This window comes from Danio rerio, chromosome 21 (genome assembly GCF_052040795.2).
Source record: "Danio rerio strain M-AB ecotype USA chromosome 21, GRCz13ab, whole genome shotgun sequence".
NCBI classification, from domain to species: domain Eukaryota; kingdom Metazoa; phylum Chordata; class Actinopteri; order Cypriniformes; family Danionidae; genus Danio; species Danio rerio.
Genome location: NC_141041.1, coordinates 37,092,906 through 37,119,431, shown reverse-complemented (window position 1 = coordinate 37,119,431; position 26,526 = coordinate 37,092,906). Strand labels below are relative to the sequence as shown.

The 26,526-nt window shown below is 36.9% G+C and overlaps 1 protein-coding gene and 1 long non-coding RNA gene across 2 annotated transcripts in view; one reads left to right on the top strand and one right to left on the bottom strand.

The window, feature by feature from the left end:
- Positions 1-26,526, top strand: part of LOC147838908 (uncharacterized) — a 113,334-nt gene that overhangs the window by 21,947 nt on the left and 64,861 nt on the right. The window lies entirely within an intron of this gene.
- The window catches only part of ndst1b (N-deacetylase/N-sulfotransferase (heparan glucosaminyl) 1b), a gene marked incomplete at its 5' end in the record, with an annotated part of 109,792 nt that overhangs the window by 34,962 nt on the left and 48,304 nt on the right, over positions 1-26,526 (bottom strand). The window contains 6 exon segments of the mRNA NM_001324455.2: positions 4,372-4,500; positions 8,940-9,125; positions 11,926-12,080; positions 12,248-12,335; positions 15,511-15,984; positions 20,501-21,447. Coding sequence (NP_001311384.1) covers positions 4,372-4,500; positions 8,940-9,125; positions 11,926-12,080; positions 12,248-12,335; positions 15,511-15,984; positions 20,501-21,046 — 1,578 coding nt within the window.

Sequence of the window (26,526 nt, the reverse complement as noted above, 5' to 3'; positions counted from 1 at the left end):
TTCATTTTAAATAAAGCAAGTGTACATTCAAAATACTCAGAAAGAAGTTTTTGCAACTGTGGGACACGATGACATAATATGCAGCCATTATGCATCGTGAAACCTGTGTAACCCCCTTTCATGCTGAAGTGTCGCACAGTGAGTTTTGCAAGTGGACAAAACTAAAATTAAAACAATATGATGATGATCTTATTTTATCTAAACATGCTATGAAGCAGAAAGGAGGGATGAAGAGTCAGGGAGGTAAGATTAGGCCTAAAACAGTTCACAATTTAGGTCTAAAAAGACAATTAATTCTCATTCATTTATTCATTCATTCATTTTCCTTTCGACTTTGTCCCTTTATTAACCAGGGGTTGCCACAGTGGAATGAACCACCATCTTAACCAGCATATGTTTTACACAGTGGATGCCTTTCCAGCTGCAACCCAATACTGGGAAACATCCATACACACTCATACACTACAGCCAATTTAGTTGATCAATTCCCCTATAGCGCATGTGTTTGGACTGTGGGGGAAACCAGAGCACCCGGAGGAAACACACGCCAACACAGGGAGAACATGCAAACTCCACACAGAAACACCAACTGACCAAGCCGTGGCTCGTACAAGCGACCTTCTTGCTGTGAGGTCACAGTGCTACCCACTGCGCTACCGTGCAGCCCACAGATAATTCTATAAAACATATTTTTTGTATCTTATGGAATTGTCAAATTAAATTAATATTCTTGCAAATGACTTTTTAAATGATCTAAGTATATCACTCCAGTTGTGTCGTTGTGTTCCAGTTACATTTAGGACAAATTTCAGTTTTTTATTTAGAATATTAATTGTATAATAATAACAATAATAATACTTTTATTTACTTAAAATAAATCTAAATATTTTAATATATTTATTTATTAAAAATTATTATAAATAAATGTATGGTGGGGGGGCTTTTGAGGATAGGTGATGGTCCTGGTCATCAGTTCAGAAGACAATGATGACATCAGCATACAACTATGCATAATTCTAAATAATTTCTAAATGAAATTTTGAGATGATTAATTTTGTTATACACATATTCTTGCACTCTGTCATTGACTTCATATAAATAGACTATTTTCAAATCAGAAATGTGCCATTATCAGATTGTCTTTTGCATATTCAACATGTAGGGCAGATATATACTGCTGCTCACAATCAGTAAGGTTTATTCTCACACAGAAGACTCACATTGTGGACACAGGCACACTTAATCCCTCCAATGTCTCTCATCAAAATATTACCTGAACATTAAATTTTACACAAACATCATTCTATCTTTAAGAAGATTATAATATTGTTTGAATTTGTGGACTTAGTTGAGTGATTATTCATTCTGAATGTTGACTGGATTTGAATATACCTCTATATTAAATCCATTTGTGCTTATATTGACTTAATATAATATTCAACTCCAAGCACCATTATTACAAAATTTTTGCTATCCCATCATTTTATTCCTGTAATTTTACACACTCTTTATACTCCCCTAACCCTCCCTCCCAAAATCAGAAGCTGATCTGGGATCTGGGATGACTTTATTATAGGCTACGGAAGGTGTCCGTCAGTCAGCATGCAGACTATACTGATTTAGAAGTTGTGACGATCGACGCACAGCTTTAATGGAAAGAAAGAGAATGCAGATGTTTTTATATTCATTTTAACACGCTATCAAGCCAAAATAAAGCGAAAGCACAATTCTCTTGAAATGCTTGAACAGCATTTCTGGTTACACGTTTAAGGTGATGACGTGCTGCTGCTGCTACCTGCAGGTCTGCTGCGGTGCCGTAAATAAAAGCTGGCATGCAGCCAGAGATTTCGCTAAACTCTTGTTATAGTTTCATGCTGTTATTTATTAATTTTTAATATCTTAATTTGTGTTGTGAATGATGTGGACTCGACTGGACTCGTGATATTTTCCGAATCCAAAATGTCAGAGTAAAAGTTTACCCAAGTCCGAGTCCAATCAAAACTGTACTCGAGTCCGGACTCGAGTCCGAGTCCAAGTTCGAGTACCCCAACAATAGTATTTCCATTTATTATGCCACTGTTATAACTGTTTCTTTTCAATGGGTTAAAGTTATAAAAAGACTGTTGAAATTAATACAAAAATCCGCTGTTTTTGCTATTCACGAGCCATGTGCAGACAGGTAAGATCTGCTTCTCTCTATCTCTCATTCATGTTCGGGTGGCTTTTCTGTACAAAATGTCATGCCAATATTGGTAAAGCATTTTAGATGTATAAAACATGTAATATATTGACATCATCCAATTAATAAAATATAAAGCAAATGAGAAATGAATAAAATAAAGAAATAAAGACAAACAATATCTCTAATAATTATAATAATTACAAGAATAAAAAGTGTAGATTATTTAAATACGATTATATTGGGCAGATACAAAAAAGTAATAGGTAGGGATGCACCGATCCCGATACTTGGATTGGATATGGGTTCGATACCGCATTTTTTTGCTGGATTAAGTATCGGCCAGCTGGTACCGATGCAAATCCGATCTTGCGTGTGTGCTATATTCAGTGTAATTTATCAGCCAACAAAAGCCAATTATAAGTCCCTAGAAAGTTGTCATGTAGGGCTACTATATCCCAAAGGATCTGAAGCCATTTTACAGTTTAATGTGAAGTACAGATGAGTACTCAAGTGCCTAAATTCATGTTCAGTTCAACGCTTCCCTCCACTGTGCCTGTCAATCATTCTCCGTTCATTCAAACTTCAAACATTCAAACTGTGTGTCTCGTTTATGACAACACGAAAAGCTCCAAGGCTAATTTTCTGTAAACCAGCAGATAGCATTTACAACACTGGAGTAAAGAGGGTTATTACCTGCTCTTCACACCTCCAGGCCTACCTGGAATTTTGAATTAAAAAAGCCTTAATAATACATTAGACAGATCCTAAACGCACTGATTTCTTCCCTTTGGGCTGCTGTTTTGGAAGTGCTCACACATACCGGAGGCCTGCGCCTGTGTCTCAGTGACGCTTCATTCATGCACCGGCTGCTCATAGGCAAAGTGCGACACTCCGTAAAATTATTCTCACAATAAGTTTGTTCGCTCATCCTCCCAGTTTATTCTTTCGAGGTGAATAATTTAAGTGCAGTAAAAGATTGTGAAGCCTGGCTCATTGTGGTCAAAGTAGTTGATTAAATTAATTAATGTGAAACTGACCGGTGTAATACGGATTGTCAGTAACAGAAAATGATTTACCCTAATATAGGCTACTCTTAAAACTGTGAATATTTCACTTTAATTTTATTTATATTAATATTTTATTTAACATACCCGTTTGTCAGTTTGTGCGCTGACCTTGTTTTGAACTTCACCTTAAATCTTCTCATTTATTTTGTAGATAACTGACCAACAAAAATATATTAAAATAACCAACAATTTATACCAAACGAAATAAGTTTCAAAAAGTTTTTTCAGACAAAAAATTATTTTTCAGACATGCTTTCAGTTAGTCCGTCTCACTCATGACAAGTTTAGGCGAGGGAAAGTTTATTAAGTAAAACTGTTCTCAGACTGTTTAGTTTAAGGAAAATATCAGGCTTTGCTAAAAGGCCGGTTATTTTATCCACGATAAGCATCAATAGTTTTAGCTTATTACAGATTTCAAAGAAAAAACTTAATTTTTAAAAAAGGAAACAAAAGCTGGACCACAACAGATAATTTCAATGTCATAACGAATGCTCAAACAATGTAGTCTATATTTTATAGCAAGAATCATGTTTTTAGTTAGATTGTGTCGTCTGTCATATACAGTAGGCCTGTAGGTGTGTTATTTTTACTAAAGAAGATTTATTATTTAAGTTTATCACCGAACTATAGAAACTGTATTATGTTTAAAAAACAAACAAACAAAAAAGACACAGTAACGGGATTAGATCTGTATCGGTCGATACTCCGAATTTTGGTATTGAGATCGGATCGGTTCCAAAAAAATATATATCGGTCCATCCCCAGTCAAAGGGTGATAATAATAGTAAAAAAAAAAAAAAGTGACACGTGGCTGGGTTAAATATACCTGTATATAAGTAAAGTCTATGTGTGGGAAGCACTGAAGAGTAATTTAAAGAGAAAAAACAAATCATCAACATTTTCTATAAACGTAAATCTTTGGGAAGCAACCGATCAAAGCTATTGTTGTTTGAAGCATAAATTCAATTAATCTTGTTCAGTTTTACAAAAAACAAACAAAAAAACCTTAATTTGTTTACTGATTCAACTTTATGAATTTAAGACTTTCTTCTCTAATTTAAGACCTTTTTAAGAAACCTCCTTTACACACTGATTAACATGCAATAAAAAAAACCCACTCACTGGGTTAAGTAGCACAGTGAGAAAAAGCTCTCCTCCATATATGAGTTTGTCCAATTCTTTAGAGCCTCCAGGATATTCATTGTAGAAGATGGTGTGAGTAAAGAGACCACAAGTCTGTCTGGGTAAAACCTGAAACACACAAACAGTTCCTTTCAGTGTGTAATTCAACAACATTTGGGGGGAAAATAATATACAATATACATATCTGTGACTGACTATTGCCTTTTACAATATATAAAAAAGACATGCCAGTGTGTCTCAACCGCATTCCTTGAGGACCACAGCTCTGCACATTTTCTAAGTCTCCTTAACAAACACACCTAATTCAGATTATCAGCTCATTAGCAAAGACTGAAAGACCTGAAATGGGTGTGACAGACAAAGGAGACATACAAATCATGCAGTGCTGGTGGTTGTGGAACGTGGTTGAGAAACACTGACATATTAGCAACCTATTAGTTGATTAAACTAGCTTCTTTGGTACATACATTCATGCCCTTTTATCAATGTCCTAAGATTAAACATTTTTGGGAAGTTTTATTAAATGTCTTGGAAGATTTGACATTATACTCTTACCCTAGACTTGAAAACTGGGATATATGCTCGTGCCATCAGGCAGGCGTTACAGAAGCCTGAGGAACAAATCAGTGCAGTTTCGTGATAGTTTTTATCCTGTCTTTACAGGACTTTTGAATAATACCAACACTATTGATAGCTAGAATGAAAAAATAAATCAATAAAGAGTTGAACTAGCATAGATTGTGAATATTACAACTATTATAACAAATGGTGAAATAGGTATTTAAGTATTAAGTTATTCTCTTCAGAGATTTTTTAAATTGGGATATGTTTTATACAACTATATTTGTTATATATTTATGAAACTATAAAAGCTTTTTTATTATGTTAGGATTTTATAGTGTTTGTATATTGATGTTTTTTATGTTCTTGTTTGGTCTGATGCAACATAATTTGGTTCTGTATTACAATTTTATTGAAGAAACTGAACTGAAGAAATAAAGATTTTTTTAAGACAACAAATAAAAAAAACACAAAATTAACATCTACGCAGATTTTAAAAGGGTTAAGAAGTTCTTGTAAGCTTAATGATTTAATAAAAGCTCTGCAGAAAACGTCCTTTTTTGATATTATTTGATATATGGGAATTCACAGCTGCATATGTGAAAACCCAAAAACATATTGCGTTTGGTCACCCATAACAACACGTAATCTCATCTGAAAGTCACTTTTGACTGCAATGGGAACTGCATGACTGTATGACCTCAGTGCTGAAAATTGAAGGACAATAACTGGAGGATGTCCCGCAAGAGCTCACAAATAATGAACTGAAGGAATGTTTGTGCTCTTAGAGAACAGCAAACCCAGCATTGTGGCCCGCGCATCTGAATGCATGATCTAATTAGACATCAAGTGATGGTTGAATGGAGCTAATAGTAGCATGTCATGAATGCTTATACCACACGTCTGTTTCCTCATGCATGTTTGTCCTTACTTGATATGAGCGTTGGGAAATAGCTGTATGTCAGCCTCAGGAAATGTTACATGGTAATGTGTGTTAGATGGTGTGTTTAAAAAAAAAATAATAATATTATAGATGTAGTTTATGATTCCCAAGATGTTTTTTGTCAGCCTATGGTGGCCAGTTGAAATGCATTCTTACACACACACACACACACACACACACACACACACACACACACACACACACACACACACACACACACACACACACACACACACACACACACACACACACACACACACACACACACACACACACACACACACACACACACACACACACACACACACACACACACACACACACACACACACACACACACACACACACACACACACACACACACACACACACACACACACAAAGCGCTCTGTCATGATTCAGCGAGCTTTTGTCATACTCTTTACATCGTCCCCTGAAGCAATGCACAACTGATAAAAAAAAAAGAAGTAAAAAAATAAAACTGTACTTTCACAAACAGTTTGCCCTTAACCCCCTGCTGGGACTCAAAGCTCAAACCGAACACAACATAGCCTGGGGTTTATTGTTCTATTCCAGTCAGAAAAAGAATTCAACATGCTACCATTTAAGAATACAACCATAAAGTCTGAATAAAAATACAAGATGTTTTTATTCACACAGAATTTGGAGCCTTAGTGCAGCGGTATTTGGAAAAAAAAATGTTTTTGTTAACATGTGGCTGTGTTGATAAAGTAAAAATGGTAAAATTACTAAATTATTAAAAACTCATTACAAACATACACTGTTTTAAAAACATTTTAAACTTGTCAAACTCATTCTTAATCACATTTGATGCTGATTGATGATCACAAAGCTTACCAAATCTTTTAATCCTAGTTGCTTTGCGCATTTCCTGCCTTGTTAATATTATTATACATGTTACAACGGAGACGTGTTAATACGTGGCTGTTAATCAATTGCCGGTGGGAAAACTGCACTCCTACATCATGCTGCAGTCGGCCTCAAAATGGGAGGGGTTTGGATCCTATTTTAACGCCAGGAAATAAAATAAAAAAGTATATAGTCTTTATATCACCCCAATATGACTGTGGACACACTATACTGTACCTACACACAGTTATGTCCAAACAGCTCCCAAAAGATGATTTTCATCATAGGTGCCCTTTAAGACCTTTTTAAGCCCCTTATAAATTAAATTTCAGACATACACAAGGCTAAACACTAAGGATTTTTTTCTAAAAGCCCAGTTAAAACATAAAAAACCCGTTATTGTAAGGAAGATAATTAAAACGTATTGGTAAATAGTGTTAATAAATAAACTTTTGGTAAAACTTTTATTGACATAAAATGTTAGTGGTTGGATGCGTGTTGGCCCAATTGTGTAGTTTTACATGGACATAGGAAAATGAAGACATATTTACAATTAATTAAGCCTTATAACATAATATTTCAGTGGTAAATAAAAGTTTTACTTATGTTTAAACTTTTATTGAGATGGAATGTTAGTGATTGGATGCGTGTTGGTCCGACAGGGTAGTTTTACATGGACATAGTGAAATTAAGACCTGTTTACAATCATTTAAGCCTTAGAACACAATATTTCAGTGATTGTAAGTTTTTTTAAGGCCTAAAACTTGGAACTTAAGACGTTTTAAGACTCAAGACCCTGCGGATAACCTGTTAATTAGTTCTCTTTATTTTGTATGAAAATCTGAATAATTTAGATTTTTCTCCATGACTTGTTGGACATTTTCAATAGTAAAGGTGTCTAGTTAAATATGGAAAAAAAATCTGAGACAAAATCTTAACATTTGCATGTAATGGGCCTTAGAAGGGGCTTCAGTAACATGATCTTAAATAGGGTCCCTCAACTAATTAAAGCTTTCTGTAGAACTGCTGTTTTAAAATCAGCATATACTGTAGTTTCACACCAAACAACATGGTTTTCATCGTTTGGTGTGAAAACATAGATTTGCTATGTTTTTAGAAATATATGGATGTAAAATTAGGCCTGAGGTATTTGTTGTATTTAATGACTTTATGATTTACTTTAATTAATAAAAGCAGTCATTTACTGAACTATGCTTGAAACAGACACACCATAGGACAGTTTTGAGATTTGGCTCAAATATATATGTTTGAGGCAAATTATGCTACTGCATTATTGCCAAAATATTTATGTGTGTATATATATATATATATATATATATATATATATATATGTATGTATGTATGTATGTATGTATGTATGTATGTATGTATGTATGTATGTATGTATGTATGTATATATATATATATATATATATATATATATATATATATGTATATGTATATATATATATATATATATATATATATATATATATATATATATGTATATATATATATATATATATATATATATATATATATATATATATATATATATATATATATATATATATATATATATATATATATATAATTTGGGAATAATGCAGTAACATAATTTGCCTCAAATATATATATTTGAGCCAAATCTCAAAAGAACTGTCCTATGGTGTGTCTGTTTCAAATTAAGCATTTTTTTTTTGGTTTGTTTGTTTTCCATGGACCTCCTTTCATTAAAAAGATTTATTGCATTTTATATATATATATATATATATATATATATATATATATATATATATATATATATATATATACATATACATATATATATATATATATATATATATATATATATATATATATATATACATACATATATATATATATATATATATATATATATATATATATATATATATATATATACATACATATATATATATATATATATATATATATATATATATATATATATATATATATATATATATATATAAAATGCAATAAATATTTTTTTTAATAACAAGAGGTCCATGGAAAACAAACAAACCAAAAAAATAAGAAATGCTTAAAAAATGCTTAACCATTTACTTCATATAAATGACAATATTAATTATGTGTCATATATGACAGTGAAAATACAACATCTCGTGAACACGGTTGGCCGTCTTACACTAATGCCACTGTGTACAAAGCCCCTGCGGAAGCGTGCAGGTTTGAGGTGCGGATACTCCTCTGTACTGGTCACTTTGATGCCCCACACTTTCTTCCAGGCCTCGTACAGCTGCAGATGGATAGGATACACTCCAGAGTGATGGGGAGCCACTGCATAGCCCATGTTTGTAGGAATGCCATGCTCCTAAATGAACAGCAAACACATAAATTTAAAAAAAAAATTTGGCATATGGATCACTAATTGTTCAGAACTTTCTCCCAATGACCATACTTTAACGTACTAAAAGTAAGTACATCACGGATTGAAAATGCTTAAATAAATGGTTTTGTTTACATTAAAATTGATTATACCTTTCCTTTCAAATTTCTGCATTTAAAACCTTCTGAGGAAGCTATTGCTCATTATATCTTGGTAATCTTTTTGTTGTAAAAGGTCACAGAGTCCTCAATAGGGCCTCAATGGAATATTTGCTCAAATGGCATGCACTTCTTTCTGGTTCATGAATCTGATTGGCTGACAGATGTGGTATGTTCTACTGTAATGAGAATCATTCCAGCCTTTTCACCGTTTGTATCACTCTTAGAGATGCGCGGATGGGCTATTATTTCATCCGCAACCGCATGACAAAATTCATCATCCGTCCGCCATCCATCCGCAGTAACATTTTTGACCAATTTTTAAAACCGCACCCGCCCGCCATCTGCTGATTGGGCTCTTTATTTGAATGGCTTATTCCTTTTTTTTATTAAATGAATGTTTCTTTATTGATCATTATATAATAGAGAATGACTTTAATGTAGACATGCAGTTAATCCAAACGTGCAAGTCATTAATTGACGACGCTTTGAAGTTACGCTAAAGATACGAGGACGTGTCTTTTCACTTGATTAGATTTCTCGGTCCTTCAGTCTTTTCCTTGCGTCCTTCCCTCGTAACGTTATCCCGGTGGGGTGGAAACACGAGGAAAGAAAGCAAGGAAAGGAAACGAGGATGCACAAATAAGAAATGAGAAGCACCCGAGCTCTCAGAATATCAGCAGTGAACTCCGTCTCCAATCAGCGCACAGGGACAAAAATAAACAAATAGCCTATTAAACGCACTGTACTATACAACTTTTTTTATTGTAGCCTAATAGAAAACGCATTGACACATAATTTCAACATGCTACTATTTAGCCTACTACTAAATGCCTATTTCACTTTTTTTTTTACTTAACGTAAAATTATCAGCTGACCGAACTCAAAAGTTTATATTGAAAATATGTGTAGCCTAAATAACATAGGCTAATTGGTTTAATATGCCTGACCTTGGGTCTAGTTTGATTTTTTTCTTGGCACAATGCAGGAATAAAATAGCATCGAGTGTCAGGACAGTGTCAGGATTCAGACGGGAGCGCCTGCATAGCCACTGCGCCCTGCTGCACTGAAGGAGCGCTCGCTCGCAGCACTTGTTCCTGAAATGCATAGAATTCTCTTGGAAAGGTGCTGTGGGAATGCCTGGCCTTATTTCTCCCAAAAGGAAAGTAGATTTTCCTCTGCTGATCCGTCTATACGGAAGTTTGTAGAGGAATACTTCTGTACACTTCATCCAGAATTAGTGTATCCGATTCCTCCTCCCATTCTGTGAAGTCAGTCCTAGGCTTTTTCGTTGGTGCGCCAGCTATGAATATAAAAACAGTACAACCGCCCGCCACCCGCCCGAATTTAATTAAAATATTATTTTTTCGTAACGTCATCCGCCCGATCCGCGGTTTATCCGCGGAGTCCGCGGCTATAACCGCCAACCGCGCATCTATAATCACTCTGCCTGATGCTAGTGCAAAGCAAAGGATTAAACTCACTATATTTTGAGTTGACAAATACTGCGGCTGTTGGACCACAATGTATTTTTTATATTTTCTTAGGTGAGAATGCAAATACGCATTTTATTTATAAGGACAGCACCTATTTGAAAATGTGTTTTGATGATTTCAGAGATGGTACTTTCAGCACTTCAGTGGCCCGCTGAGAGCACTCCTTCGATGGACACTTACTCAGAATTCTGATGTATGTCTGTATAGTTGTTTATGAAATATAATTCATTTTGGGTCAGTGCTTAATTTAAGCCGGATCTGGCATTAACTTGCGCGTGGTGAATACCTACATGTGTGTGTGTGTGTGTGTGTGTAAGAGAGAGAGAGAGAGAGAGAGAAAGAGAGAGAGAGAGAGAATAAGTGCAATAGAAGGCTGTGTGAATTGTGTGTGCACACATGACAGAAGTCACCACACGCAAAATCATATTTAACTATAGGCCCTCAACAATATTTTCAGCTTGCAAATCACTTTTCTTATGTTTACAGTCACTCTCATTGGTTGGTGATCGTTTTGCCTACAGTTTGTAGCCTGCAAAGAGGCAGTCACGCATATTTTCATTTTTTAAAACCACGGGTAAATCTAATAATGAACCTGTTTAAAAGAGATCTTGAGAAGATGAAACTGCATTAATAGATCAGGATAGCAGGAGACAGAAGCAAAGCAATATTTTGTTTCCACTTGGCACATAATAGTGAAGTGAACTGAATAGTGATTGTTTATGCGATTTATAATCGACAGTAAATTTTTGCACGATTGTTTACAGCTACATGTCTTTATCATCCATGGCTGACCTATAATGTTATATGGCACAAAATACTTCAATTATGTGATGTTGTTTTTTTTTTACGATATCACTGTTTAATGATGTCATGTTAATGAATCTGAAAAAGTGGTGGTGTCAGTCATGGTAACTTTTATTTCCTGGTTTTGTTCCAGGAATGATTCATTTACAAACTAAGCACTGTTCTGGGTATATCTATGAGCAATTTATACATCTACACAATACATATATAAAAAAATCAAATTCTAAATAAAATCTGCAAGTCAAATACATGATATTAAAATTATTTTTTTATAGGTCATTTTGTGCATCGCCAAATCTCCTGTATTTGACACAGAGTCTCACCCACCTCTGCAAACTTGTGGTTGAGCAGCATTTGTTCAGCCAGCACCGACTGGTTGTGAAATAGATGCGGCTGCATGTGACTCCACATGTGCGGGAACCACCAGAACTCCTTACTATAAGACAGAAGCAGGTCATCTCCAAGATCCTCCTCATCTGTGCCTGAAATATCAGTAAACAGACACAAAATGGTGACTCTACAATCAAAAACAGCCTTCTAACCATCATGAAGGCTCGACTGATTATGAACAAGGGCAAATGATGTTCACAGAAACCAAACGAGTATGCGTTTACCATTTTGTTTAGCTAGCAATGTGCTTTCTGCTTACCCGCATGAAAGAACTTTCCAGAGAATCCCAAGTTGAAGGTGAAATTGGGCACATGGTTTCGAAGTTCATTCTGCGTCTCCAGTAGAGCCTTTGAAATTTAGAGTTTAGCAGATTAATAAACAGCCCTAAGCCAGTTAATGCAAACAAAACACATTCAAACAGCACACAGATAGCAGACAAGAACACAAAAGAGAGACAAAGCCAAAAGACGCACGCCAACGCACGTATGTATGTGCACTGCAGTAACACAGCGCTGGAGGGACAACGTAAGCATGTCTGCTGTCTGTTGGTCTACTCTGTTTGCTTCATTACCCCTCTCAGATTTAGCTCGGCATCTGCCTCTCATTTGATTTGTTTACTGCGCTTTCTTGACTGCCTGTCTCTCCAGTGTGACTCAATCAAAAGCCTGATTCATATTTAACTGCACAGAGGTCCGCAGACAGACAAGACGGCTTTGATTATGTTTGCTTTCTATTCCTTCCCTCGGCTGAACATCTGCATCGGGGCACTCTGAAGACGAGAGGAGGACGCCGAAAACTGCATTTGAAATATTCATGCTTGCGGCGAGTCTTTGGATGCCCTTTGAACAGCGAGTCGTAAAAAATAAAATAAAAACGGGAAATGGAAGGAAGAAATGTTTGGAAAAACAACAGCAGAGGTTGGAGAACTGCAAAAGAAAAAGCAAACAAACAAACTGGTGATAGAGCAAGTGCTGTCACACATTAAAAATACTTTAAGTTGGATGGATCTAACAAACCAGTTTCTCTATGTTCTGCCTTTTAGGTGTGTAATTCTTTCCCCTGCTGAGTTTATATCCATGCCTGGTCTTTTTCTTTTCCACAATATACATTTCCCTTGGTTTTAATTAGTTGCCTTCAAAACATATTTCATTTTATGTGTAATTCCCTCTCGATCCATGACTCACAAATATGGATTCTTGTTTTTGCTAGCCCACTTAGCCAGTGGTTAAGACATTCAAGGGTGCGTCACAAAACAGAAAATTATACATTTAGTTCTGGTCCTCTTAGCATTCACGCTGACATTTTAAATCTCTTTAAAAACATGATTAAGCATTCAGGTAACACTTTACAATAAGGTTGTACTAGTTAATGCACTTACTAACATAAACAAACAATGAACAAAACATTTATTACAGTACTTGTTTATGTTAGTTGACGTTGGTTAATGAAAATAAAGGAGGCGGCACAGTGGCTCAGTGGTTAGCACAGTGGCCTCACAGCAAAAAGGTCTCTGCTTGAGTCCCGGCTGGGTGATTTGGCATTTCAGTGTGGAGATCGCATGTTCTCTCCATGTTTGTGTAGGTTTCCTTCTGGTGCTCCTGTTTTACGACACTACAAAGGCGCTATAGGTGAACTAAATTGGCCGCAGTGTATGAATGCGTGTGAATGTGTATGGGTGTTTTCCAGTGCTGGGTTGGAGCTGGAACGGTATTCACTTCATAAAACATATGCTGGAATAGTTGGCGATTTATTCCACTGTGGCGACCCCTGATAATCAAGGACTAAGTCATAGGTAAATGAATGAATGTATGAATGAATGAATGAAAATAAAGTTGTTCATTGTTAATTCATGTCAACTTGCAGTGCATTAACTAATGTTAACAAGATGAACTTGGATTTTAACTATGATTAAGTAATGCTGTACAAGTACTGTTCATTATTAGTCATGTTAGTAAACACACTAACTAATGAAACTTTATTGTAAAGTGTGACTAGCAAAGAGATTTATTTAAATTACCTTCAACAGAGCAAATCACGCATGACATTTTAAAGTGTATTTATCTTACATTAGGGATGCACCAAATTTTAAGCAATGTTTTGCTGTGCTGCACTGCCGAGCAGTGTTCAGTTTAGCTTTCACACCAGACACGAAAAGTGCTGTGCTATGAAGACCATTAATTTCAATGGCTTGTGCCACATTCTGTTGATATGTCAACCGAATCGAATCGATAGAGCAGCTGCAGCTGCAGCTGCATGCACCAATGGGTAACTTGTGTGAGTGTGCCACAGTCAAAGTTCACAATAGCTAAATATACATCTCTGTAAATATTCTGCTCATGTACATGATACACTACATCTAGCTATGTACTGCACATGCTCACCGGAAAAGCAAAGTTTACTCAAATACAGCATCAACATTTCTATGTACTTGGTCAAGCTGCTTGCAATAGCATTACTGTGCTGTAAAGGCAACACTGGTATTTTAGTGGATTGCATGTATGTGGTTTTTTTTACTCAGTATAACTTTAGATATTGAGTTAAATTTAAAGTCTTACAAATTTACTCTATATAACTTTTTTTTTTTTTAATTACAAAGCATTGTCAGTTTTTGGTACATTCCTTGAATTAATCTCCTTAAATGTCCTTAAACATTTGCATAGGTCCCAGCTATTTCTTTTTTTACTAGTTCGCACCAACTTTTTTATACTTATGTATTCATTAAATTAATAAAATACATTGACTTAATTCTAATTCTTAATTTTAATAATAATATAAATTAATTGGTAACATTTTGGGCCACAATTCACAGTAATAACAAACCATTACCTACTGCTAATAGCTTAAACTACTAATTAGCTGATTATTAATAGTTAGTAAGGTAGAAAGTGGGTTGAGGTTTTGGGTAGGATTAGGGATGTAGAATAAGATTATAGTTTGTATAATGTGCAAGGTTTAATCACAGTTAGTCAATCATAGTTATATATTAACTACTAATGAACAGTTAATATCTTAATAATAGGCAGATAATACACCAGTAGTTAATAACATGAATTGTGACCTGAACTAAAGTGTTATCAATTATTAAATGGGAAATTATGCAACCATACATATAATCATTTCACAGCTCCCAATCCCCCCAAATTTCCAAGCAAGTTTGGCTGGATAATGGGGCCCTATTTAATTCACGTACTAATGCTTTCAAGACAATGACGTTTCTTGTTATTTTAGTAAACAAAGATTTTAAATAGCTCAAGTTTCTCTAATGTGTGCCCATTTAAATAAGCAGAACTCACAATGTAAAGCATTTACAAAAAAAAAAAAATATTCAAAGCACATGATGAGGAGTTGGTGGGAGAGAAGTATTATGTTAAAGAATACAGAAGGAGTGTACAGTGTGTATACTGCAAAATTGTATGACCCATGATCCCAAATTATAGTAAAAAAAAATAAATAATGATAATAATAATAATGATAAATTACCAAACCAACTGGGCCTTATTAAAATAAAATAAAAGCACTCACCTTGACATCAGACACCTTCATCCGTGTTCCCTCCTTCCCAACAAAGATGTCATCAATATCCACCAGTATGTAGCGCTCAAGGGCCAACGAGAGGCGCTTTCCAGTCAAGAAACTCACTGCGTCCACCAATACCAGTTTGTGCAGCCAAAAGTTGAGGTTGTTGCCGAAGAGTACCCGCTGGATGCCATCATGAAGACCCAAATCCTGAACCACAGCTGCATGAAGGGGTCCGGGAGCTCCGCTGGCCTCCGTACTCCGTCCCCGAGCTAACAGCACAGGCTCATAGGTGGTATGGTTGGACTGGAAGACAGTCCAGTCATCTCCAGGTAAGGGTCCATGCTCCACTTCTCTGGCCTTGGTAATGAACAGCAGTGGAGACTTTGGGTTGACACTACAGTCCCTTAAACCCAGATTGGAGTGCAGGAAGAGAGGAAAGCCCTTAAGCTGGGCGCTCTGCAAACTGTTTTCATTAGCCTTTGATGAAGTAATGGAAGAAAAACAGAACACAAGAGAAATGACTGGTAAAACAGCAAGATAAAACTCCCCTTCAAATGGGTCACATTCACATACAGGTTAAGGACTCCCCCTCCACTGTCTTCATACTCTTGTGGTCATTGTAATTTCATGTTTTCCATAATACACACTTGTGATCTATGAACTACTTTTGAATAACCCATTTTTCTTAACATCTAAGACATAGTTTCCCTCTTGGAAAAATGCTCCACTTGAAGTACAATTTGGAATATCATGTTCAAATCCCAAAATGTGATTTTAGATGCTAGCATAGCATATCTCAACTGCTAAGTTTAAACAACATGTAAGAGGAGTACCACTTTTTTTTCTTTTCACAAAGTTTTGTAAGTGCTTGGATACACAGTGAAGAACATTAGGGGTCCTATCATACACCTGGCGCAATTTGTCGCTATTTTCAGACCTAAAATAGACCGTGCTACTGAACATCTAAAAGCAGGTCTAAAGTCAGTGATTCACAGTCACAAAGCGATTCACAATCATGAAGGGGGCAACTCAGAAAATCTTTACTAAATACTCGGAAAGGAAGAAATTACATCTAAATTGGCTGCAGAATATTTGTACACCATAAGAAAAGGTTAATAAACTAATTTGTCTTTTGGAAATACGTTTTATTCTTGTTTTTAAGGGATATTGTCTGTTTTTATTCCTTTTTTCTGTAATTTATTTTCATTTGCTGTATATTTTATGAATTTGATGTTAATATATTACATATTTTACATATCTAAAATGCTTTGGCATATTATGTTTTGCTTGTTGCATACAATTAATTATTTATGCGCTCTCAGTAAAAGGTGTGTTTCAATCCAGCTACCACCGCAAGTATATTTCAAACCTGTGGGAAACACTGAAAGTCCAGCACAGAGCGTATTAGTATATGCCTATGTGGGTTCAAAGCTTACACATTGCTAAATACACACAGGATCTACAACAATACACAAATATCTTTACATATGACAAAATTTAAAGGATTAATTGGAAGAGGTGTGCCAGAGCGCGGTTCACTTGAGTTCAGCAGTACTCTTGTAGTGTGAGTGCAAAGCGCGTCTGAGCCCAAAACTGAAGACGAGACGTGACTTTTAAGGGATTGTTTCATATGAATTTATTAATCATTCTAACTGTTCAATGAACAAAAACTGTCATAGATTATTAAAGATGCAGACCAGTCTCTGCACAACAGCTAAACCTTCAGCAAACCTTCTAATGCCTACAGGATGAGGACTTTATGATTGTTAATGAGCGTTAAAATCAGCTGTGCTGAGCGAGCGAGCTTCTTACTGAACAGCGCATCATCGATGAACGCAAGTGTGCTTATGCAATGTGGGTGCGTGCCATCAGGGGAGATGGGAGCGAGGACAAATGTGCTTCGGCCCGGTTCAAGGCAACTTTAAACATAAGAGAATAAGCACAACCCTTTTAGAAATCAGCGTATTTTTCCATCCTTAAAATAGCAAAAGTGGATTCAGACGCGCCCTTAGACTTTGCACATAGATCGTTAAAATAGAGCCCTAGATTTTTGACAAGAAATGTTTTACTGTCTCCTTTATTGATTTTATGTATTGCATGTATTATGCAGGTTCTTCCTCTACTTTCTTAGCAGAATTAAACAAGTACTTGAGAATTAGATGTCTTGCAGTGCCAGGGGTGCCTGAGTTTGTTTAAACAACATTCACACTCATCTACATGCAGACCGCTCTCCTCTTGGACCAGCTGACCCTGTGAAGTTGGATCAATTGGTGATAAACTGCACACTAAGCGGAACAAACACAATGAGCTTTACATTTTGGACAGAGGCTTTTAGCCTACTCATCCCCAAACACAGTCATTATTCTGCCACCAGAGGAGCATTGGGACCCTCTAGATAAACATGCTGTCCACTGATGAATCTTGCACATTTTCTACTCCTCCTTTTAGAGGCAACACACTGAAATTGCAGAAGGAGGTGGTGATATCACTCTGTGCTTGGAGAATAAGGGTGGATGGGAGATTTTCACATACCAGTAGCCTTAATCAATACCTTGCTCAAGCCTCTGTTTAACTCATCCCATGTTTTTGTCTTCATTGATTGAGTAACACAACACTCCTTCATAGTTTATCAGCATTTAACTTTGTTTGACAATGAAAAGCACCTGAATTTATCACTAGTTGAAGCTTTAATTATATAGAGGTCATACAGGTCTTAAAGCTGGTAAAAAAAGTAGTTAACTATCTCATGAAGCAATTAATTATTGGTTTCCACTATATTCATTCTACCATGGCGGGGCGCCACACCAAAATTCATACCGCCATGGCTACATTACAGCTTCTTCATTCATTAATTTTCTTGTTGGCTTAGTCCCTTTATTAATCCGGGGTCGCCACAACGGAATGAACCGCCAACTTATCCAGCACGTTTTTATGCAGCGGATGCCCTTCCAGCCACAACCCATCTCTGGGAAAAACACACGCACGCACATACGCACGCACACACTTATACACTACGGACAATTTAGCCTATCCAATTCACCTGTAACGCATGTCTTTGGACTGTGGGGCAAACCGGAGCATCCGGAGGAAACCCACGTGATCGCAGGAAGAACATGCAAACGCCAACTGAGCCGTGGTTCGAACCAGCTGCGCCACTGCATTGCCCCCATTACAGCTTCTTATTAATTCAAAACATTCATTCATTGTTGTTGTTTTTAATAGCGGGTTATAATCGCCCTAAAACGCATTGAAAGGTAAGTGAATTATAACAGCGCAAACTTTTCTGTTACCGTAGTAGGGCTGTGCCCTATTTGTTTAACACTTTAAGGTGACGTGCTGACAGACTGACTGACTTACTGACTGACAAGTGCGTGATGCCAGCAAAAACGATGTAGCTTTCAGTTAAGATAAACACAGTTTGCATAATTATGCTTTATTTATAAATAAAGGTCTGCGATTCTGCATACAGACTTTAACGTTATCTTGCTGGAGTTTATTGCCGTTTCACTTTACTTCAAGATACATTAATGCCGCTCTGTAGGTCTACTGGAGATATTCATAAATATTCCTGGCAAATCTAATAAATGTTGGAGACATACTCACTACATAAACGCACTTAAATCGTACTTAAGCAGTGTTTATTTGAGAGCGCACATAAAGATCTGCGCTTGAGCAGCGTGTTTGAGGGCTTCCAAGAAGTTTTGTGCACGAGCACTTGTCATTGAAATAACGCCATAGGTAGTTGGTAGATTTGTGTAAAAGACTTGCCGTCACAGCTGGAAAAAATCCTAAAGAAAACACTGCTTATGATACTTTAAAATGCTTGGTCGTTTGCTGACTAGGTTTCAGAGGAGAGGAAATGTGTGTGGTTGGTGGCCAGAGGCTTAATATTGCCCCTAGATATTATGCCAACTGGTTAGGAGTCTAAAAGGGTTTATTCAAATTACACATTGACTCTCTGGACATGGGATTAGGTTAGAAGACTAACAGGAGAGCAAACAAGGTCTTGAATCCAACGATGCGTGCAAGCAGAACTACAAGATGTGCTGGTGTCCACTGTGATGTTTCTTTGTGAATGTTTAGACATACTCTAACTCGTGAGAGATAAATGATTTTGGCATTGACAGGTGCAAGTCAATGCTTGATGTGAATGTAATTATGCATGCACCACTACTGAAGTGAACTGGAGGTAGAATCTTTCTTTAAAAGGAAAGAAATGTTTGTTCTGCTCAACCATATACCTTCAGGGTCTGTTATCAGACACAATCGCATCTCTAAATCAATGAAAATCCAGCAAGGAAAGAATGTTAAATGCCTGGACAAGAAAACAGCATTTTCAGCCAATCATAGATTGAACTGCTCCTGTTAGTGTGTAAACAGCCGAGCCTGGGGTAAAAACAACTCTAAGGAGAATCGGAGCAGCCTGAGCCAATAAAGATTAACGAGCGCAAATTTCATGCAGTTCCTTTTAAGACGTGTTGATGTCCTCGCCTTTCTGCTGCAGGCGAGCAAGACTCTAACACTCTCATCAACTGGGTTAACCTCCACTAACAATTAGTGTGCCGCACTCGAGCTCGTGAGGGTATTAAAAGTGGGCCTAGCCTAAGGCAAACAATACATTAAAACTAGGAGAGGAGGTTTACAAGCTGCCAATGACAGACAGCATTGGCTGATAGTCAAATGTACAGACTCAAGGACCTATTATTTCCTCTTACTGATTTTGAAGAGCAGCTCCCTCACAGAACAAGAGTCAAGACAATCAACAAGGACATTCACATTCAGTAATGTGCCATTACTGCAATGTTTAGCATAATGCCCCAACCTCCCTTTGCTGGCAATATTTCTGCAAACTAACATTAGAATCAGACTGTGAAATGTCAGTTGTGAGATTTAGTGCAAAGTGATTGACCCACTAGAATTAAGAGACACATTAACACCCATTAGTGAGACTATTTGCTGTGAAAGGTCGAGCTGTACAACACAAATGGCTCACCTTGAAAAAGCCAATGATGCCAACGCCGTACTCCACACAGTACTTATCCAGCAACTCTCTATTCCAGGCATCCAGGTTGACATACTTGAGGATGTTCTCGTAGATGACCAACGTGAATCGACCCCGGTTCTTATCTGTGAGTGTTGGCATGTCACCTTTTCCAGGCGCAATCTCTGTCTGATACCGAAATCTTCCAGATTCCAAGATGGCAACAATGTCCTGTCCCAACTGGGAATACAAGCTCTCAACGAACACAAGCACTACAGGATCAGTTCGAGACATGTCTGCTGGTTTGGCCGTTCTGGCAGGTAGAACCCTTGCTGAAGGAGGGGAAGGAGTTGCGCGAGGATCTTCCCAATCGGCTGTACCTTCTTCAGGGACAACCACACCTCCGGCTCCAGCTGGTTCAAGCTCCCGTTTGACGCCATATAGGAAATAGGCTGAGATGAGGACACTGACCATACAAAAGAGAAAGAGCAGCAGCAGGCTGGTCTGCAGCGTGAGCTGACGGAAGAGCCGCCTTACACGTCCACACATCAGCATCATCACCTTGTGACCACACGAATCAGGACAGACGCAGTCCTCAATTTACAAGTCTGTTGTTTGCGTTTTCCAAAAAGACAAAAAATATGGGTTGAAATCAGGTTTCTCCGTAATGCACGCACTCATGTCACCATTGCAGAGGGCGGCGAGACTGGGTTGGGCAGGGGACGGCATGGGTGAGGTGGGCTTCCACTTTCCAGCAAGGGATGTGCACTGCCCCCACATGTACCAGCAGCCCCCTGCCCAACACCTCTATGCCCCTTCTCTACCCTCTCCGAGTCCTTATCTCCAGATCCTGTGTAGAGAAGATGATAGATTTCAGACTTGAAGGTGGCTTCTTGCTTTTCTGCACTTGATGCTCTAGACAAATCATGCCCAGAGCATTGTTGCCATCTCGAATTTACCTAAAAAAAAGGAAAAAACAGTGTTAATTTAAGCATGGTAAAAGTGAACTCAATGCAATTAATTCCAAAAGATTTGTTGCGCACCATTTTAATAAATCAATCCTGTTACTTGTGCACAATCTTATTTAACTCTAAGGCATCTGTGTACTCTAAGGCTAGACCACAGGAGCAACTCTTGTATTACCTCTATCCGAATGTTGGCTGCAAAAGCCAAACCCACATGATGCCGTGGGAGCCCTACAACCTGGGTTTCTTTTCACTGAATACCAAGAGTGTCTAGAGAGGCATTTACAAAGGCAATGCCAGGATTACGGGATAATGGAGGCGGCTTGTATTGATTAGTGAGGGCTTTAAAAAGTGATCCTCGCTATCCTTCATGCACTTCAAAGGGCAAAAGTCATTTAATCTTTTCATCTTAAATGAAGGGTTTAACGCAAAGTGTGGCACAGGTGAATGAGTTGAGTAGGATTCAGATTAACATTAACCAAGTAAAAACCTCTGCAGAATGTGGATAGAGCTAATGGCGATTGCAGCAAGTCTTTTTAAAGGCTAACGGGGAGGGGAGACACAAAACTGTTGGCAAGTGTGACAAGATCTTGCAAGAGGGGTGACGAAAGTGTAACTTTAAGGTGTTGTTACTTAAAAACCTTTTCAGGCAACTTTCAAAGAAATTTTGAACAGTATTCAGACAAAAGGATGATTAAAGTTTGGAAAGTAAACAGACATAAAAACCAGCAGCTGATTGAAAGCCATTCGTAATGGGCAGACAGGTAAACAAAAAACACAAAAGTGGCTTTTACAGATGCCTACTATGCAGAAGGGCAAGTTTTTTGTTCAAGTTCAATAACATTTCTTCAAAAGATGCAGTTTATACATATGCCTGTTGCCATTGACCCACATGTCATTTAACTTGAGGGAAAAGCATACAATGCCACACATGCCGTTTGAGGAAAGACTGAAGTGAAGTAACAAGACACAGCGTGTCTGAGAGGCATTACAGGTCAACTTTCAAAGGCATCACAGACCCACTTTGTGAATGGGTTATGTAAAAAAAGAAGGAAAGAACAAAGAATCAAAGCCTTGTAGGGGTGCGGTAGAAAAATGTGTGAATGCCTCAAAAAAATGGGAGAAAGCAATAGAGTATGCCTCTAAAAAGATGATGAAGGGGAGAAAAAACTCTAGATAGAAAAATAAGAGCCCTAAAGAAGGCTATATTATTACTTTTAAAGGTTGCTTAGAATAAATAATGAAAAAATTCCGTCACATTCACAATCCTGAAACACAGCTGTTGATTCTCATGTCGACTTGTGGGATCCAAAATCCCCATCAGGAATTTTAGGGGCCGGTGATGTTAAGAAAAGAACATGTGCTGAAGCTGAAGGGTGGGGAGGGTTGGATTTTATAAAGCAAAAAGGCGAATCTAGGCTGCATTCCACAAGGGACATGGAAGAATAAGGTTTTTTTTACACCCAGCAGCTCCACAGCTCCTTTCCTTTACACCAGGATTACTCACAGGCCACAATACCTGTCACTGGGCTCTTATTGTGTCCGGCAGAAGAACGTGAACAGCCATCAGCATGTCGTCAGAGGTCGGATTACAGTCAAAAAAGCCTTTCAGAGCTTTCAGAATTTCCTATTCAGAGCTTGGTTCTTTAATATGCACAATTCCTCACTAGAGACGGCTGAAGTAGCCCATTGTAAACTGCGTGCTCTGTATGACTCAGATGACATGAGGCTAAACTACACACACCCAGAACAAAATTTAAAGATGAACAGTATTGTTTCCACTTGAAAGAAAATATTAAAAAGTATATAGAAAGTTTAAAATTAAAATTGTACAATTCAAAACATGACTTCTCTCTCTATTATATGTGCGTGTGTGTGTGTTTGTTAATGTATATATGTATTGGTTTATATATTGTATTTGATTATATATTATATAAATACAATATATTTTATAAATTCTAATTCTGGTTGATTCCATTTACATGTGGAAGTCTGAAATTTTAAGTTCTTAACATAAACGAGAAATTCCCATCAAGAATGAATTACAACTCAAAAACTCCAGAAATCCAGGAGTGGCTGTGTATCAACAAAAATGAAAACCATACTAATACATTTTTTATTTATATTTGATATATTCACTCATATTTGGTGATGCAAAATGTATATTTCTTACTGCAATGCTTTATTTTTGATTGATGCAAAAAAATAGATTTATTTGTCATAATGTAACAGTTGGACTTTTTATAGCACGTTTATAGAACTCACATTCAAGGCAGCATGATAATGCTATTGATTTTTAGCATTATTGTCATCATCAATAATATTTTACAATAAGCAATAACAGAATTAGATAGTTGTTTCTAATTTTTGTTAGTCCTGATTGATTTTATTTTAAAATACAATAAATCTGTAATTTACAATTTGCAGTGGTGCTCATTCATTTTTAGTGGGCGCTACTAAATTTTTTATGATGCTCCCTTAAGTTATTTTCAAGCCCTGCATTAGACAAATACTATTAATGTTTTTATTTATTTATTGTTCTATCATTTATTTAGAGTGTACAAATTATGTTTAAATGTCAAAAATGTTACTTATAAGCACAAAGAAAAATATGGACTATTGTTTGTTTTTTATATAACTTTGTGCTGTATTATGTGGTTACTGAGCAGCAATAAATAACACTTTGAAATACAAGTCCTTTTTATGTGATTTTCTAAACTAGAACAGTTTTAAAATTAATAAATGCATAATAATCGTGATTACCGTGATTATTTTTCAGACTATAATCGTACAACCAAAATCTATAATCGTTGCATCCCTAGTTGACAGTGCATGTCAAAGCAAAAACCAAGCATGAAGACAAAGGAATTGTCTGTAGACCTCAGAAACAGGATTGTCTTAAGGCACAAGACTGGCCGGTCATCTAAGCTGAATGATCGGAGAGAAGGGCCTTGGTCAGGGAGGTAATCAAAAACCCGATGGTCACTCTGTCTGAGCTCCAGTGTTCTTCTGTGGAGAGAGAAGAACCTTACGGAAGGACAACCATCTGTGCCGCAATCCACCAATCAGGCCTGTATGGTAGAGTGGCCGGATGGATCCCACTCCCTGCCTGGAATTTGCCAAAAGGCATCTGAAGGACTCTCAGACCATAAGAAACTAAATTTTCTGGTCTGATGAGACTAAAATTAAACTCTTTGCAGTGAATGCCAGGCATTAAATCTGAAGAAAACCAGGCACTGCTTATCACCAGGATAATGCCATTAATGTTTTACAGCAGCAGAAACTGGAAAACTAGTCAGAAAAGAAAAAAATATGAATACAGCAATGTACAGACACATCCTGAAAGAAAACCTTCTTCAAAGTGCTCTTGACCTCAGACTGGAGCGATGGTTCATCTTCTAGCAGGACAATGACCCAAAGCACACCACCAAAATATCAATGGAGTGGCTTCACAACAACTCTGTGAATGTCCTTGAGTGGCCCAGCCAGAGCCCAGACCTAAATCCTATTGAACATCTCTGGAGAGATCTGAAAATGGCTGTACACCGTCACTGCCCATCCAACCTGATAGAGCTTGAGAGGTACTGCAAAGAGGAATGGGCAAAAATTCCCAAAGACAGGTGTGCCAAGCATCATATTCAAAAAGAATTAAGGGTGTAATTGCTGCCAAAGGTGCATCAACAAAGTACTGAGCAAAGGCTGTGAATACTGATGTACATGTGATTTTTTATTTTTTTTTAATTGAAAAATTTGCAACAATTTCAAAAAAATCTTTTTTCACATTCTCATTATGGGCTATTGTGTGTAGAAATTTTGAAGAAATTAAGGAATTTAATCCATTTTGGAAATAGGCTCTAATAAAAAAAAAAAAGTGAAAAAAGCGAAGCACTATAAATACTTTTCGAATGCGCTGTAAACACGGCTGTGATTAACTACAGGCTAATTGCATGGCTACTCGAGTGTTACTGCTCATTTATTTTCGACTGAATAATATCATATTGGTTTAAAACAATTGTCAGGGTAAGTAAACGGCGACAGTATTTTATTTCTTTAATTAGGCTAGACTAAAGGTGTTGTTTTTTGAAAGTGACGTGCACACGTTCACAGCTGATCTAAACATAGCTCCCCCAATCAGAATGAACTGTCTATAATAGATAACTAGATTCCATCAACTTACGTTTCAGGTCTAAAAATGAGTTTCATGACTATTGCAAAACAAAAATAAAGAAATAAACAAAATGCTGATAGGTTAAAACAAGAACAAGGAATGAAAAAAACTGTTGAAACAAAAGTGTCAAGGCATGAAAAAATAAGGACCTTGACATTTAGAAAGCCGTCACCATCTCACCCACGCCAGCAAGTTTCTTCTGTCCCAGATCTTTCTTCCCTTTCCTTTTTTTTCACGGTCTTAAAGCCCAACAGACGTGTGAAATAATGCACCCTGCCTGGGAGTCACAAAAGCCATTTTCTGATGGCAGGATAGCTTCCATAACACTCCCTATCTCAAGGGCACAGCAAACCTTCATTCCCAAAAGCTCACACTGTATTGTCAGCTCTGGCTCTTGGAAATACTTTTGAGAGTTTGCTGTATCACAGATTCGGACAACGTCCAAAAACTCCTTATATTTTACAACACCTTTTTAAAAATATTTAAATGGTGCCATAGTTTTAAAATGTTTAAGATTTATGTGCTTCAACTTATGACTTCAATAAAACCAAAAGACTGGAAAACAAATCAAAAATGGGACATCTACTTGTGATCTGGACTTGATCGGCACCAAATAAAAAAAAATTATAGGTAGTGGACAAAGCAGAGGATATTAATGTGCACAGGTGGTTTTGAAAAAACTATTGACAGGAAAAATCAACATAGGCTTTCTTTAAACGTGGGCCAATATACATTTCTGGAGATCTCAAAATTGTAGCCAAAGGAACGTATGGCTGCATTTTATCTTTAAAACCAACACCATGGGGCGGTATGACATAGCTCTTTTGCGGTTACTAGCTGACCAATTACCTCCGTATGGACGGCATCCCCACTGTAACCAGTTTGTTCAGAGGTTCGCTGCATAC